At 41.4% G+C, this 15,714-nt stretch overlaps 1 protein-coding gene across 13 annotated transcripts in view; it reads left to right on the top strand.

Annotated features, from left to right (window-relative positions):
• ZNF536 (zinc finger protein 536) overlaps positions 1-15,714 on the top strand; it is a 351,072-nt gene that overhangs the window by 228,023 nt on the left and 107,335 nt on the right. Inside the window, exon 9 of one of the 13 annotated variants that reach the window (XM_064160281.1) lies at positions 3,373-5,515. The exons of 10 other annotated variants lie outside the window; for them this stretch is intronic. In XM_064160281.1, coding sequence (XP_064016351.1) covers positions 3,373-3,377 — 5 coding nt within the window. In that variant the 3' untranslated portion in view covers positions 3,378-5,515. Of the gene's footprint in view, positions 1-2,712; positions 5,516-15,714 lie in introns of those variants that run through there. 2 more of the 13 variants (XM_064160280.1, XM_064160279.1) reach the window with 2 other exon arrangements.

The raw sequence follows: 15,714 nt of genomic DNA, 5'->3' as shown, positions 1-15,714 counted from the left end.
CTTAACCTCAGAATTAATTAGGCAACTGCCAGGGCTGAACAGCCATAATATTCAAGTTAAATAAAAACCAGGTTAGCCTAGTTAAGTTAAAGTTAGTGGTAGTTTTATTTGAATTGACTAGGATAGTATAAGTGCTTAAAGCTGCAACATTGTGTTCAGGCCTCTCTCTGCTTTTCCAAGTTTCCTGATAAAAAATTTGATTTCTCCTCACAAAGTCCATCTCACTTGAATTCTTAGAGCATTATGGCTTCACAATATTGCCGCTACTGAATTATCAACCAGGATGGCCTTACTTGTAAAATTCTGTGTCTCAAAGCACTAAGAACCAAATCAAATAGTTGCAGATGTTTCGAGACCCTTTCAAAATCAGCAGCTGCATTACTGAATATTTTTTAAATAGTTGATCTTGGATTTAAGTTGCAGCTGATAAAGTCTTGCTTGGATGTTGTTATTTTTCTCTCTCCATTTGTGGCATATAAGCAGTCTGTTACAAAAGAAAAAAAAAATAGAGCAGACAAATTACTTTCTAAACAAACAAGTGTGGAAAAAAAAAAAGAAATCTAAGATTAGTTGCTTTGTACAAAGCATCTTTATACTTCTTCCCAGACATAAGATTTTTAAAACAAACAAAAAAAATCCAACCCTCTAACATTATTATTGAAATGAGGTCATGTTACTTCCATTAGTTTTTTGTTTCATCTTCCAGTCAATTCAACAGACATTTTATGATGGCTTCAGTTTATATGATTTTAAAGACCATATCTCTTTCACAAGCTCTGCCCAGTGATAATAGATTTGGTATGAAGAGAAGAAACCAAAAAACATTAGAAGCTTGTCCGTTCTACTTTTTAAGCCTTTTTTTAATGGAAAATGCAGTGCAACTCCTCCTTTCTTTCCTCTCCAAACCCAGCTTTTAAAACAATCTTCACTGACATTCTGTTGCATATTTGCAGAATATAAGTGTTCAAGTCGACTGTGTAAATATTTTATTTCTTGTTTCTTGATATTTCATAGCAGAAGTGGATGAGCATAAACAGACTCTGGGTCAGTAGTAGTTCTTTACTTTTGTTGGCTTGGACGTGGCCCACTTGAAAGTAGTGTTTCTGGAGAGTTTTCATTTTCTCTGTGGCATTTTATACTGTGAAATCACACTTCATCTACATGTGCTAGTGCAGGGAAATCTCACCTGACGTTTCTGCACTTGCAGATTAGCCATCAGGAGCACCCTGCTCCTTTCTTAGCCTTCCTTCCCTCTTGCGCAAAGCCTGTCATGGTTAGTTATGGTTCCTTTTGTCTTTTCTACTGCCTTAGAGATCAGAAAACTTGAGACCTACCTTTAGTACGCAATTCCGGGGCATGATTCCTGTGTTCCTTTGTATTTTGGGACAGTCTGCGTGTTTGCCTTTCATTTTGCAGCCAGTGATGTGGGGGTTGTTGACATCTCAAGAGAACAGTGATACACTTGATACAGTCCTTGCACAATCAGGAGTGTGGTGCTCTTTCTGCAGTCAGAATATAGTGGAATTAAAAATGAAATAAAATATCTCAGATAGCTCAGCTAGCTGAGATTGCATCTTTGATTGGCCACACTAATTGAGTTAAGTTTCTGGCTGCAATAAAAACAAGCTGGGATTTTCAGTGATCCATGTGGATCATTTTTAGTTGGAAGATTTTACTTTAAGATAATGGGTCAATTTTTAAGCACAAATCTTGGCATAAGAAGGGCTTATTTTCTAGACAATGCCACCAACTCACACTGTTGCTTTGGAAAGTCACCACACATGGTTGGGAAAGAGTCCTCAGTTTCCCTGTGTGTTGAATGAGAGCGATAGATGATGTACACATAATTCATTTAAGCTCCTTTCATGCTTCTGGCGGTAGGGATGGAAGCCACAGTTAGGAAAGAACCATAACTACTGCATAATGGAGAAATTCCCATGTCAAAATGCTGCTGAGAAAAATCTTGTTTTTTTGTAATAGTTCATCTTATGTAGCAGAATAAGAAGGAACAGGAAGAAACTTAAAAATATACCACTGATGAGTTTAGAGTTAGTCCTTACCTGTACTTGGGTTTGGAGTCTACATCTACCATGCCTTTTCTTTGCTGCTTGGCAGCCAGTAGCCCAGTGTGGAGGGAGAGCCCAGGCCAATGGCTCTGTGTCTCGGTAGCTGTCTTGAACATCTTTGTACTCTGCTTTCAGAGCTCATGTTCATTCAAGAAGTAGTATTTGGAGGTTCTAGACCTACTTGGTATTTAAGTTTTGGAAGATCTGTTTTCCTTTCAATTTATACTCTTCTCCTTCTCTGCTTGTCTTCCCATATACATGTAGTTGTACTGCAATAATGTTCTGCCTCCTGCTCCAAGTCATTAATTTACATGTGATTTGCACAGCATCTATTTCTGACAAGACTCTTTTAATTCTCTCTCTCTTCTTCTTTAATTTTTTTCTGCTTTGTGGTAAGATGGTAACATGTACCTGCTTGCATTTTCTGCTCAGGAGGTACTTAGGCTTTCAAAGGAGGGCTGGTGGGCTAGAGCAGTATTGGCCAGAGATAGTCCTGGGCATTAGCTGGCCACTTAATGGGTTAGTGCTACTGAACCCACACTTAATGATGTCCAAAAGTATTAGTTCTGTGTTATCTCTATAAATCTAATTTGCTTCCATTCATGCTTGCTTTCCTCTGCAATTAGTGCTGTTTTCTCCTGCATAGGCTCCACCCCATTATCACTCCTTTCGCTGTATGAAAACAGGGCAGCGCCCTTCTGACGTGTGCATAGCAGCTTTGGAGTTTGTGTCCTGCAAATGGCTGAGCACTTTCAGTTTCCTTTGAAGCAGAAACATTGCACAGAATTATTAAAATGTTCAGCATTGTAACTTTCTGAAATACCTTCCAAATGTGGAACTGCAGCACAGACAAGAGGGCTGGGCAAGGGGAAGATCGATTGTGGCAGATTATTACAGCTTTATTGTCACATAATTATAGTGCTCTACCCCAATGTTTAAATAGTGAATTTTGTTGTTGTAAATTGCTTATTGCCACAGGTGTCAAACCCAAAAAGATTATAATGCTAACCCCTTCAGAACTACCACCAACACATAAAATACAGAAAGAGATTTTTAATTGTTTGTGGTGGCTTCATTTGAATCCTTATTGCAGCAGCTCCTTTAAATGATACAATCTGTATTAAACCAAAGCAAAAGACATGCTGTATCCAAGCTGAAGGACAGCTATGAGGCAATGGAAGGTCATCCTATGGCTGCAAATTATAAGACTCTTGCCCATCTGAAGTGTCTTGTAATGCACTTAAGTACATTTTGTTCTGATCTGCAGTTCAAAGAGTAACCAGAATATTCTTTTCCTTCAAGGCAGAATGAAATGATATGGAAGTTTTACTGCAGACTTTTCTTTGCCCCATTATGGTGATTTCGAAGAGGTTTCGTTAGTTTCAGTTAGGAGGTCCAAGGCCTGCTTTTAGTGTATGAACTGTACTGCTGAAGGAGGGATTAGCACCTCAGCCCCACGCCTGGGTTTCAGCCACGCTTCTGGATGTCGCAGTGCCATTTGCATGGCAATATCAAACCAAACTCATATGGCTTGCTTCCTTTTTTTAATTAACTGGGAATGCCAGTGATCCAGCGAAGTTTGTGTGGCTGGATAAAAGGGCTGGTCTGTGAATAGCGTTGTATTTGCCAAATGGTTCACTAGTCATTTCAGTACAAACAAATGGATGGTGTCTGTAAGTCTGCAAACACTGTTGACATTTAGCCTTGTTTATGTTACTTTCCTTTTGCTGCATATTTTTGGCTAGAAAAGATACTGTCTGAATCAACACTGACTTCCTAAGCAGAAGCTAAGGACCCAGTCTTGCATCTCTCATTCTTGATGAGTGGGACTACTTACATGACTAAGGTCCTACATTTATCTGACTTTAAATTTCATTGCTATATTCATGTAATTTAATTTGATTGTATTTTGTTGTATCAGAAGTCGTTCAGGAGATAAGTTTGGTATCGCTGTTTTGTTTACTGTTGAACACTTTTCTTTCTTACCATTTCTCATATTGCAGTTTAACATTCCCATCCTATTTATGTTTCTGGAAATTAACCCCTAAAATATCTGATACAGCTAAGTGCTGAAGTACCTTCTATTCCCAGTGAAACTGAAGGCATTCAGTCCCTCCTAACATCAGATCTGAAAGGCGGATTGTGTTTGCAAAAGGAGGCCTTGGTATGTGCCTTGATTTCAGACATCAGTGACCAGCCGCAACAAGGCAAATCCCTAGCACAGAAAGGCTTTTCTTTTCTTTGCAGAGACAAAATAATGATGTAAGCTTAGAGAGCTGTATGATTTTACTCACAAGTTTCATCTCCCAAACATTATATTCTTATTGTTTTTGTCATATCCAGGTCAATTTTCAATTATAATTTAGGATTAGGCAGAAGCATAGAGACGTTTCCAGGTCTTTCCAAAGTGAGACAATGCTCTGGTTTGTGTTTTGGTTCAGGAGTATATATTCTTGTGTCTGAGGTATAGTATTTCCTATAGCTACTCATAAACATGAACAATTTAGACATCCTTGTAAGTCAAAACTAAGTGTATGATTAATACCTATTATGAGGCAAATTTTAAACAATTAATTTGACAGCAGTTATAATTTTGTGTTTTGAGCTTTCAGAAATAACCAAATTCATCTTTGTAATCTAAGGAACTTAGGATATCTTTATGCAGAGATGACCTTGTTATGCACAGTATCGCATATCTGGAATGTCTGAGGTTTGCTCCCACCTATCTAGATACCTGTAGTGCCAGGGATAAATAATTACCTGAGGCTTATTAATTGTTCCAGCAACCAAAAAAATATATACCTTAAGTGTAAGCATTAATATATGTGTACACAGTACATCCAAACTATATAACAAAACATCACGATAGTACAAAAATAGAGGTCCTGAATATGTTCTGTTATTTATGTGTTTGGCAAGCTTAGGGAATGGACTTTAGTATGAGTGAAAATTCTCTTAACGTTTTTAAGGTTATTTATTGTCATTTCTATTTGAGTTTTTAATGGTCCTGTATTTTGTAATGCTTTAGCAGGAAAAAAAAATACTGTAGTTATCTTTTTTCATATTCCTTAAGCAATATTTCTAGCTTAATATATTGTGCCAGATTTTCCAATATTAACCAAGGAAGACAGTAAAATTCAATGAACAGCACTCTGACATCCACAATTTAAAACCTGTGATTGAAGTGAAATGTGTAAACTTCTAGTGGGTTATCCTGTGCTTTGGAATAGAGTATTGTTGGAAGTAATTAGAACATATATTAAGGTTTCCTGGTAATGAAGGTATGTAAGTTTTAATAATTGTTGCTTTCTGAATAAGTGTCAAACTATATCTTTAAATGTATATGGAGTTACAAGTTAGGTCACTTCTGAATGGAATGTAAAACAATACTAAAATGCTTCAATAACTTATCTCAGTGTTGCTAATAAAAAAAAAGCTGTTAACCATTAGTGCAGTTTTGAGTCCTTTTGTTAATTCATTCAAGAAAACTCTTGAGAAACTGTTGTTCCTGTTGGTAGACCAAAGACCACTCATACGATCCACAGTTGTTTGGTGCTTTGAGAGGCAAACTCTTGTTGGCCTTGTAAAGGAGAGTTACTAAAATGCAGTCTTCTTAGTCTTTAGAACATTGCCATATGTAGTTAGACAGGTACAGAAGTCAGAGGGAAGGGTGGGCATTAGACTTGTTTCCTCTTACCCAGAAAAGAGCTTGAGAAGGGTGTGAGACCTGTTTCTCCTGTGTCACTATCAAAACCCAGCTGAAATTTTTGTGGAGGCCACTGGGTTAAAAATGAGAAATGTGGGATGGATTAAGCATGTATTAGTGCCTGGGTGCTTGGCTAGGGTGAGATGCATATTTGGGTCCCATTCTGCAGCTGGAACTATAGTCTTAGTGAGTCGTGCATATATGATGTTGATCCCAGAGGAGAAATACCAGGACCATATGGCCCATGACTGATCTTTCTTGCCTAGCCTTCACTTTTACAGGCCTCAATACTGTGGATAGCACTGAACTCTCCTCTCTGTTTCCCATGGAAAGAATATGTGATGAGCATCCTAAGACTAGCCTCCCTCCTGAAATCCAGGTATGATGCACCCAAGATAAAGCAAGCATAGGATAACAAGAAAACAGTTGCACTGATCCCAGTAACATCAGTCAGGTCTATGGATGGGGCCCATAAGAGGTGGCCTGTTGTTTGGTGCACTGCTGAGTACGCAATGGAAGCTAAAGCAGAGCCATGACCAGGGCTGCCAGTGTTACATCTTCATTAATGCTGTCAGTTTCAAATAGCACATTGGTACTTTTTATTTATTCCACCAAAACACCATGAGTCAGGACCTGACATTTTACTGTTCTGTGTCATACTGAGAAAAATCTGTAGTTCAGCAGTAGGACAATTATATTATTTTGGAAGGACTAGAAATAATGCAGCATTTGTGAGACAACTGTAACATTTATCCAGACTCAGTGTGAGATTGTTCTTCCTTTTGTTTGGAGAGCACTTCCAAAAAAGTACCAACTAGGAGCAAAGGAAAAAAAGGCAAGAAAAAGTGGGAATTTATGAATCCATTTAAGCCCCGTAGGGTGTAATCTCATCTTGTGTAATACCATTGGCTGTTATATGCCTAAACTTCTATGCAGTGGGCTGTGAATATAGTCCTTATTGTTCTGTGGGCAATATGACTAAGGAAAAAAGATCTCTGTGATACAATGGGGCATTTGTCCAACAGCACACCCTAAGGTCCATAACATCAAATCTAAAGTTGTGATTATACAGCTGCAGTCACACCACTCAAGTGAAGGCTGTGTCAGCACTTGTATTATGTAAGAAATTCTGTTTTTTTCCATGGGTTTATGAGTAATTTTCAAAAAACATTTCTCACTAAGCAACTAAGCAATTGTTGTAGTTGTTCCAAAGCGATGTCTAGGTACAGTCCTTTCCCCAGTAGGATGTGGTCATGTCTTCAACAATATGCCCTGGCTTAACTTGGCAGTTAATTTTGTTGATGAATGCGTCTTTACCTAGCTAGGAAATACTTAGAAGATTTGGGGGGTTGTTTATTGTTATTAATGTTAAAACATAAACTAATGGGGGAAAACTCAGGGTGGGTAAGGTCTTCTATTTCAAGGATAATAATAGAGTAAACTCATCTTTCTCAGAAATTATAAAGTTAGAATTTGTTTCCCAGCTTGTCATCCCCAGTGTGGATCTAAGCTTTCTGATCTGAGCACTTCCTTAGAAGACTTGGTTACATTTGTATTGTTTGAGATTTGACATTGAACCTTTCAAACTTACAGTGACTTTTATTGCCATTCAAAGCAGCCACACATTTGCTGGCAGGGAGCAAACAGGAAAGAGGTTTATTTAAACAGCACCACAGAGGTGACCTAGGAGCACGACGTATCCCTCCCACACGCATGAAAATGGAATATACTTAGGATTGAGACCAAATACCAGAAACCACAACTTTCCTACTACATGAAATTTCTAGATGGCTGCGCTGGATGCAAGTGACTTCAGCGCCCTGCCTGGAGCATTGCCATTTACAAGCAGGTGTTCCTGAAGCCACCCCCATGTCAGGCATTTGCACCCAGGCCTGCCCCATTGTCTGTGGAGTGAGACGCAGGACAGCAAGTTTCTTTAAGCCGATCTCTGATCAGAGGCATCTGTAGAGCCATTCCCTGCATAAAACAGCCATTGTTCAGCTTGCAGAGCAACAGTGGGGTAGAAAATAGCATGCCACGCTGGGGATCAGAGAGCGAATTGTTCCTTAATTATCTCTTACTGAAGGAAAAACCCAAGGCATATCCCGATATGTGCCATGACTCTGGCGAACCCGACTCTTTTAACTGTGGTTTGGGGAGGGGGGCTCACGTTCAGAAGCCCTTGCTCCTCCTGCAAGTCTACCTGTGATTCACTCACTGACCATGGGAAAAAAATGAAGTTTTCCACTTTGGATCCTCCATTGTGAAATGGAAAATAATGGTACTTATCTCCCTGGTAGGAGTGCTGTGAGGATAAATGAATTAATTAATGTTTGTAAAGCGCTTTCAAGATGAAGAATATTATATAAGTCCTCAGTGTATAAATGCTTCCTTCTCTAACTACAGTAAGCTATAAAAAAATATTGTTGAAAATAAATGCACATTGAAACATGTATTGAGTGTGTATATCCTTTCAGCATCCCAGCAATGTTTGTGAGCCCAGCTCCCTGAGCAGCACGGTGCAGCCATCCTGGAGCTGACACCTGCCTTCAGCCTCTCCCTGCACCCAACAGCCAGTGCTTGGGGGCTCTCTGCACCTGTAGGAGCTTTGTCATAGTCTGCCCATAAAGTCTTTCCACCGTGTCTGCGAATTTTGACTCTTCAGAGTGCCAGCTGGGTCGAGGTGCTGTTTTTGACCACCACTGCAACCTGCCAGCCCCAGCCGTGTTGTGGAGCCATGCAGCGCTGCTGCCCGAGGCAGGCCAAGGCTCAGCAATGTGTCCAGTGGATTGCTTGGCCCACAGCCCAGCGCTGAGCCTGAGCAAGCTGGCCCATGTCAGGACTGAGGACCTGCCACACTATGTTGGCCACAGTTTGTCCTCCCATTTTGAGCTTCAGTGAGATGCCCAGTGCTCAGTATCCACAGTGCTCAGCAAGTCCCAGCACTCCTGTTCACACTCAGTGACCTGGTGCCTGAACTGGCTGTTGTCTGGTCTTTTACTGGATGGCAGTGGCTTCAGTTCACTACTTGTCAGGTAAATTTGTTGTTGCTTGCCTTTCAACGTTATCATCTGAAATTAGTCCTTGCTGCTTTACCTTGTCTTTCTTTCTTTTTTTTTTTTTTTAATGATTTTATTCAAGCCAGCAAGTGCATTTGATCCCAAACAGCTCGTGTGTAACAAGGCAAATTGAGAAGATACAGGAAAGAAAAAACACCACCTAAGCCATAGAGAGATGTGACATTTATGAAGAGAGACATATGAGAAAAGGTCTGTGCACTGAAATGAAGAGGTGAAAGATGAAATTCAGGATTTCTCAGGTGCAATCCTCTGTTCACAGCTGCCACATAGATCAGTTTATGTACCTTATGAGAAAGGACCGTGTTAGCTCTAATTGTGTCTTTTTTCACTTGCCCCTTTGCACAGCTGACCCTCTTCTGCTCTGTGCACTTGGTTTACATTTAAATCCTTTCGGATATTCCTGGCAAACTGGTTGCTGGTTTATCCTGCCTATTGGAGCGCAGAGGAGCACAGTGGGCTGCTCTTGAGGGTGCAGATACTGGGGTAGAAGCTGACGAGCCCTGGGCCCCACTCCCTGCTGTGGGCAGCTGAGGGCTCTGCTCTTCCTGCTGAGGTTTTAAAGACGGTGACAGCTCTTGCCCAGTACAGTCTACTCCAGTGCCATGTTCACCCAGATGCTAAAAGCTCCAAGATATATCACTGGCATAACCAAGCATCCCCAAACTGTGACCCCCACCCAGTGGGGCTGCTGATTTTTCCATCCCCTAGGACAAGAACTATTTACTAGTGGTTAAATAACTCTCTGTTGGGGTAAGAAAAGATCACAAAAATCTAACAAACAGAAAACCTTTCCCAAAGGATAGAGGTGGGAATCCCATTAACGTGATGGGTCCCTCTTTATTTGCCAAAATGATTGACAGCTGGTTAAGTTTAGAAGATGAAAACCAAGCCATGGGGGACAGAGCAGGGAGGGGAGGAGGCCAATCAGTTGAATAAAAAACTGATCGTCAGTGCTGGGGAAGGAGAAAACCAGCGCTCCCACTAGAAAAATCCTCACCCTCTGCTCCCCTACTGTTTGTTTGGGGAAAATGCTGCAGCTTAATCAGAATTATTTACAAGATAATAGTCCATTGTTTGTAGTAAGACAGATGCTGTCTGTGGGAATTTGGTGGTTTATGCTCTATGCATTACAGTGCCATTGCTGTGTACAGATGGGATCACAGTGGTATTGTTGTTATCCACTTTTTGGAAATTTGGAGGATCCTTAAATAGAAAAAGAAAGAGTTTTCTCAGGCCAAGAACTGAGATTTCTCTTAGAGCAGAACTGTTGTCATATGTGGGGAAAAAAGTGGACATGGTGGAAGTACTTTGCTGACACCTATAGTATGATGGGTCCCTGGGCTGCCTTGGTGGTGGTAGGCATTAATTCAGCACATAGATGGATCCTGCATCTTTCCAAGGGCAAGGAAATGCATTCTGGTGGATTATGCTGGTGTGCTCCCTCTTTTGCTGGTGGCTTGCTGAGTCAGTTGTTTAGAAGGTGCTATGAAAGGTACACAAGCATGCCTGGTAATGGTATGGTAATTCCCACTGGGTAATCGTGCTCTGGTTGTGTGACTGCAACCTGTGGTGTTTCCTGCTGTCCTGCCCATGCTGCTAGCTAAACACTGGCTGCTTCTGCTTCTCCTGAAACTTCTCCTTCCTGGGTTTGTGGGTGAAGCTGTGGGAAAGGAAAACTAGCTTGTCACTAGGTTCATACTGAAATGTACCCACTAAAAACACAAAGAGAAAAATGTGTAGAAGATAACATTATTTTTTGGATTTAATTCCAGCAGGAACTATTTCCATAAGCGTCCCCTTCTGCCCCAAGCAGCAAATGCAATGTGGAGGCCTAGAGTCTGGCAAAGGGGACAAGGCTGTGACATCCGGGTGGGTGACCCTGTGCCACATAAGAATTGCTGTATCCAGGAAGAGTGGAGAGCTCTGGTGAGGCCAGTGTAGACAGCTTTCTCCATCAGCATGTCCCCCTCACTTTCTGCCTGGCTCTGTCTCAGCAAAGCTGAGGGGACAGAAGCACCCACAGCACTTTCAGATGTCTCTGGGATGAGAGGATAAGGTCAGTGCCATGCAAAGCTGTGTAGTGCACTGTTTGTCTCAGGAGCAAATCCTGCCTTGCCTTTTCTGCTCCAACCACAGAAGCCTGTGAGATGAGCAGTTCCTCCACAGGTCACTGTACTTTGGAGCAGGATCTGCAAGAAAGGTGCAGGATAAGGGGGAGGAAGGGTGTCTGGGCGGGTGTGGGTGTATGTGTGTGTGCGCATGCACTTCCACTCTGAAAAGATCTGCTTTTGGTGTGCAATAGCTCACATATTACCTCAGCAGAGACCAGTGTGCACCAAAGGCAACCAAGAGACGACAAGTCACAAGAAAGGCTCCAGAGGGGATTTTGAGCATCCACGTCTGGTATCCCAAGATCCATTAGCTTTCAGGTAAAACAGAAAACATCATCTTTCTGTGTGCAAGATAATTAAGCTGTCTCTTCATCACTGCAAAACACCTGAGTTTCCCCAGAGAAAGCAGAGAGCCTGGGTACAGGGGATGGGAAAGGGAAGGGCAAGGAGTGGCTGATTGGCAGTTTTTGGGGTCTGTGCAAGCTGTTGGAAATGGGTTTCCAACATCAGCGTGTTCTCTTCTGAGTTGGCTCCCTCCAAAATGAATGGTGGGAGGAGGCAGCTCCCTTTCCCTGGGTTAAGTGTGCTGCAGGGATGGAACTGATAGCATCAGATCATGAGTGGAAACAGTTTTGCCTGAAAAGAGGGATCTCCTCTTGCTTCTGTGAAAGAGAGCTTTCCAAGAATGCCCTCAGAGGGTTAGACTGGCGCAGGAGCTCACCATTACCGAGTGATCTCATTTTTCCTAAGTGACCCCAGTGGGGTCTATCCAGGGAGCTCCAAGTTTTTTCCTCCAAGTCAGCATTTATTTGCAAAATCTTAATTTTGTATTTCCTGACATTTAAACTTTTCAGCCTAATGTTCTAATAAAGATTCTGTCCTCCTGTCTAAATAAAGCTTCGTTCTAATGAGGATGCCATCCATCTCTCAAGATGGGGTTGTAACGACTTCCAGCCTAAGTGTAATTTTAGCTAGGCTCCCTTCCCCACCCTCTTCTCCCCACAGCTTTTTGCTTGGGGTGTAAATTATCTGTTTTGGGCCAGAGTTGTGCAGAATTCGATTTTGGGTGAAGTGAATGAGTATGAGCCTCTGCTTTCTCTCTGAAAAGGGGGATTTTACTCACTCCCAGTGTATGTTCAGTGCCTGCCTGTTTGCAATTTCTGTTCATAAGGCTGTGGGTTTTCGTGCCAGTGATTTTCTGTTTGAGTTACTGGAGTAGGGAGGTTGTGGGAGCATGCCAGTGTCAAAGGTTGTTGCTTGAATGATAATTAATAACATTATCAGACTGATTATGTGTTTAGATGTCCAGAATCAGGAGTGAATTGAACTTGTTAAATTTAATTCCTACCTCTGAATATCTGATGGTTTCCTGTGGCTGGGAGGCTGGCGTGCTCACCAGTCTCATGTCCTTGCATAAAGGACAAAACTAGGAATTTGAAAAGGCAACAACCAATAAGAATTGCTGAAATTCTGGGCTTCTGGTGCTCATGGGGCTTGTCCTGCAGCACTTTGGCTCTGTGAGCTCTCACCAGGCTGAAGAATATGTGGATTGGGTGCAGGATAATGTTTATAGACCCTGGTGTCACTCTGTCAGCTGCTGACTGAAACATTGAGGCATTTGAGATTGGAGATTATGTCTTTTAAGGTCCTGAAGAGCGCTTCACATGCAACTGATTGCCTCTGTCAGAGGCAGGAGAGCTAGGTCCCACCGCAGTGGGTGGGATCTGAACTCATGCTTTCAGAGGTCAATAACAGGGTTTTTAGACCTTTATGCCTCTCAGTCCCTTATAGCCAGACCTTTTCTGTTAAAACTGTTTAAATTACAAACCAGTAATAAAAGGATCATATGTGTTTCCCACTGAACAGGTTCTTTAAGGCCATTATGATAATTAAAAACATATGGTGCCTACACAAGTCAGAGGGAAACCACAGATGTACAAATTAGGTATTATATAAGGTTTTTCTTTTTGGACCCTTTCAAAACCAACAAGCCAAAGAAGTACAAAGAGGTAAAAACCCTATTTTTTTTTTTTTGTTGAGATGGAAGTTAGCATTTTGCATTTTTAGTCCTGAAATATGTAAGCCTCCTTTCTTACACATAATCAGAGCAAAATCTTTCTAGTACACAGGAAGGAAAAACCAGTCGCTAAGACTGCAGGTTTTATGGAAGGAATAAGGAAACATTTTGTTTCATACAAGTTATTGGAGACCAGGAAACCTTTTGCATTTTTTATGATGTTTCCCTGCACAGACAGAAAGGATTATATTTATTAAATATTGAATTATATTGAAACTGGATTGATGCAGCCAAAGAAGGACATTTCTACGTATTCCATTTTTTCTCCTTTAAAAAAGGGAAATGCACTAATATTGATTGCAGTACAAGTAGTCATTTGTTTTAATTTAAAAATATAGGATTGATTTTGAGAAGGTGATAAATACTGCTAATAAAAAAATTCAAAATGGGGATTTATAATGATTCTCTGTTAAGTCAATGGTTTAGTGAGGCTAACTTATAATAAAAGCAGCGACGTGCCGAACTATCCATAGCTAATGGGTTATTTGCCATTTGCTGGCACTGCAAACTTTCCCTGGTTTGCTAGGTCCTGTTACAAAAGGTAAAATATATATTGTCTAGTGCTCCTCACTCCTCATTTTGCCTGTCTTGTGATAAAACTGGGCAGCTGAGTGTCTGCTAGCTAGCCATGCCCCCCTGCTCCACATGCAGCCTAGTTCATAGAGGGGCCACATGCAGTTGTGGCTAAGCTAGGTCTGAAATTGGTAGTTGTGGGTCTCAGCTTCCTCAGCGGTACAGTGCAGCTCCACAGGTTTCAGAGTCTCTCAGCCTTGGCACAGGTCTTTCCTTGTGGTTTGAGAGATGGGCACGTAGCTCTTGCCTTTTGCTCCGTGACTTAGCACCAGCATCTGTCTGGCACCTTGCCCTCTGTTGAGCGCAGGAGACTTTCCCCTTCTCACCTGGGACTGTTTAGGGCTTGGTGCCTCCTATGTCCCTGCAAGGGGTGGGACTACAAGTCTTTTGCTGTGTGCCATGCCGGGGTGGACAGGGAGCATGCCACCTGCATTGAGCACTGCAGCCTCAGGGATAAAGGGTCTGGAGACCATCTTGATAGCTGTGTTTGTGGTTGGGCTTGTTTCTGTCCTACCACAGAAAAGAGGATGCTGTTAGCCCACCGGCCACAAGAACTGCACCTTGGCTGTGCCAGCCCTTGTTACAGTCAGCTGGTGGGACTCAGACCAGAGCGAGGCCACCCCTGGGTAGGTAGCCTGTATCTGTAGTGGGGATCTCACCCCAAGGTGCAGCTGAGTGTTTGGAGGCCTTTTGCTGTGTTCACTTAGGTTCCATTCTGTCTTTTAGCAGAAAATAAAGAACTCTGGATTTTGTTTCTTTTTTCCCTCCAAAGAAATTTTTAGAAGAACAAAAAAAAAAACCTGAGGGAAGAGGAGTGGGAGAAGCCTGATGCTAACACTCCAAGTTTGCAGGAGTGGTGGCTGAGCAGGCATTTCTGAAGAGAGGCTTTTCTTTTATTGAGTGATAGCAAACTCCAATTTATTTCACATGTAGGTATTACCATTTTAACTTTTGCTGAGGTAAAATAACACCTTGTCACTCAGTGCAAATACCAATCACAAAATGAATTAATTGTAATAACTGTTGTCAACAGAACAAAAGACTTGTTGCTTTCCTAAGCAGATTTTGGTGCCACTGATAACTATATACAGAGGTTCCCATTGGGCTCATTCAGTGTAGGTAGTCAGAACATAATTTCATCTGTCTTTCTGTGTTCTTTGTTACTAAAGTCTCAGAAATTGAGTTTAAACCCTGTATTTTTTTATCCTGTATTGCTAAGTATACACTTTTCTAGTGCTTACAGTATTTTTTCCCTAAACATTTTTACTACTTAATTAACACTTTTTTTTTTTTTTTTTGGGTGTGTGACAAATTTATGAAACAATTAGCAAGCTTGTAACAGGCTGCAGAATCTGTTTATTCACCTTCTGCCACGATGGACAGTTACTTTCAGAGAAAGTATGGGTAGCTTTTTTTTGCTAAACAAAATTTACTTCTTTAGCCAGTCATCTTTATCCAAAGTGAACAGTGCTATCCCAATAGGTGGGTGAAGTTTCCTTTGAAAAGGGGGGAAGAGGGAAAAAAATAGCCAAGAAAAGCAAAATTCTTCATACTTGTGTTAACCACAAATTTATTCAAGTTTGGGGTGAGGGGGAGAACTAATTAGCTAATTTCACAAAGGAGCCTCAGTGCAGCAGGAATCAGTGCCAATATGCTATACTCATTTTGCATGGCTGTTTAGCTTAATAATCAAAAATACTATGGCATATCCTTTATATTTCACTGCAAATGCTGTGTATTTTCTTAAAGAGACATGCAGCCTTGAACAGTCAGCGAGACCACTGCCAGTAGAATAAAAACACTCATCAAAACTGACCCATAGAGCAATCAAAAGTCCATTTTGCATCCTTATTTGACAGAGTATGTATTTTGGATTGCTTGCCCCACTTCCCTTTCAAGGCATACCAACAGGCTTCAGTACTTTTTGCCCTCCTGGGGAGCAGAATCACAAACTCAGATTAAATACATGGAAAATTAATTATCCATGCATCTTCCCCCTGAAATAAAAAGTCAGAAAACAGGAAAACATTCCATGTCCAAGTCTGCCTGGGGGAGGCTCCCTGGCCTGTGGCTGGAGCAAAGGGCTGAGAGGGTAACGAAC

The sequence above is a fragment of the Pogoniulus pusillus genome, chromosome 20 (assembly GCF_015220805.1).
Source record: "Pogoniulus pusillus isolate bPogPus1 chromosome 20, bPogPus1.pri, whole genome shotgun sequence".
Classification (NCBI taxonomy): Eukaryota; Metazoa; Chordata; class Aves; order Piciformes; family Lybiidae; genus Pogoniulus; species Pogoniulus pusillus.
Note: the sequence above shows the minus strand (reverse complement) of the source record. Positions and strands in the feature narration are given on the sequence as shown.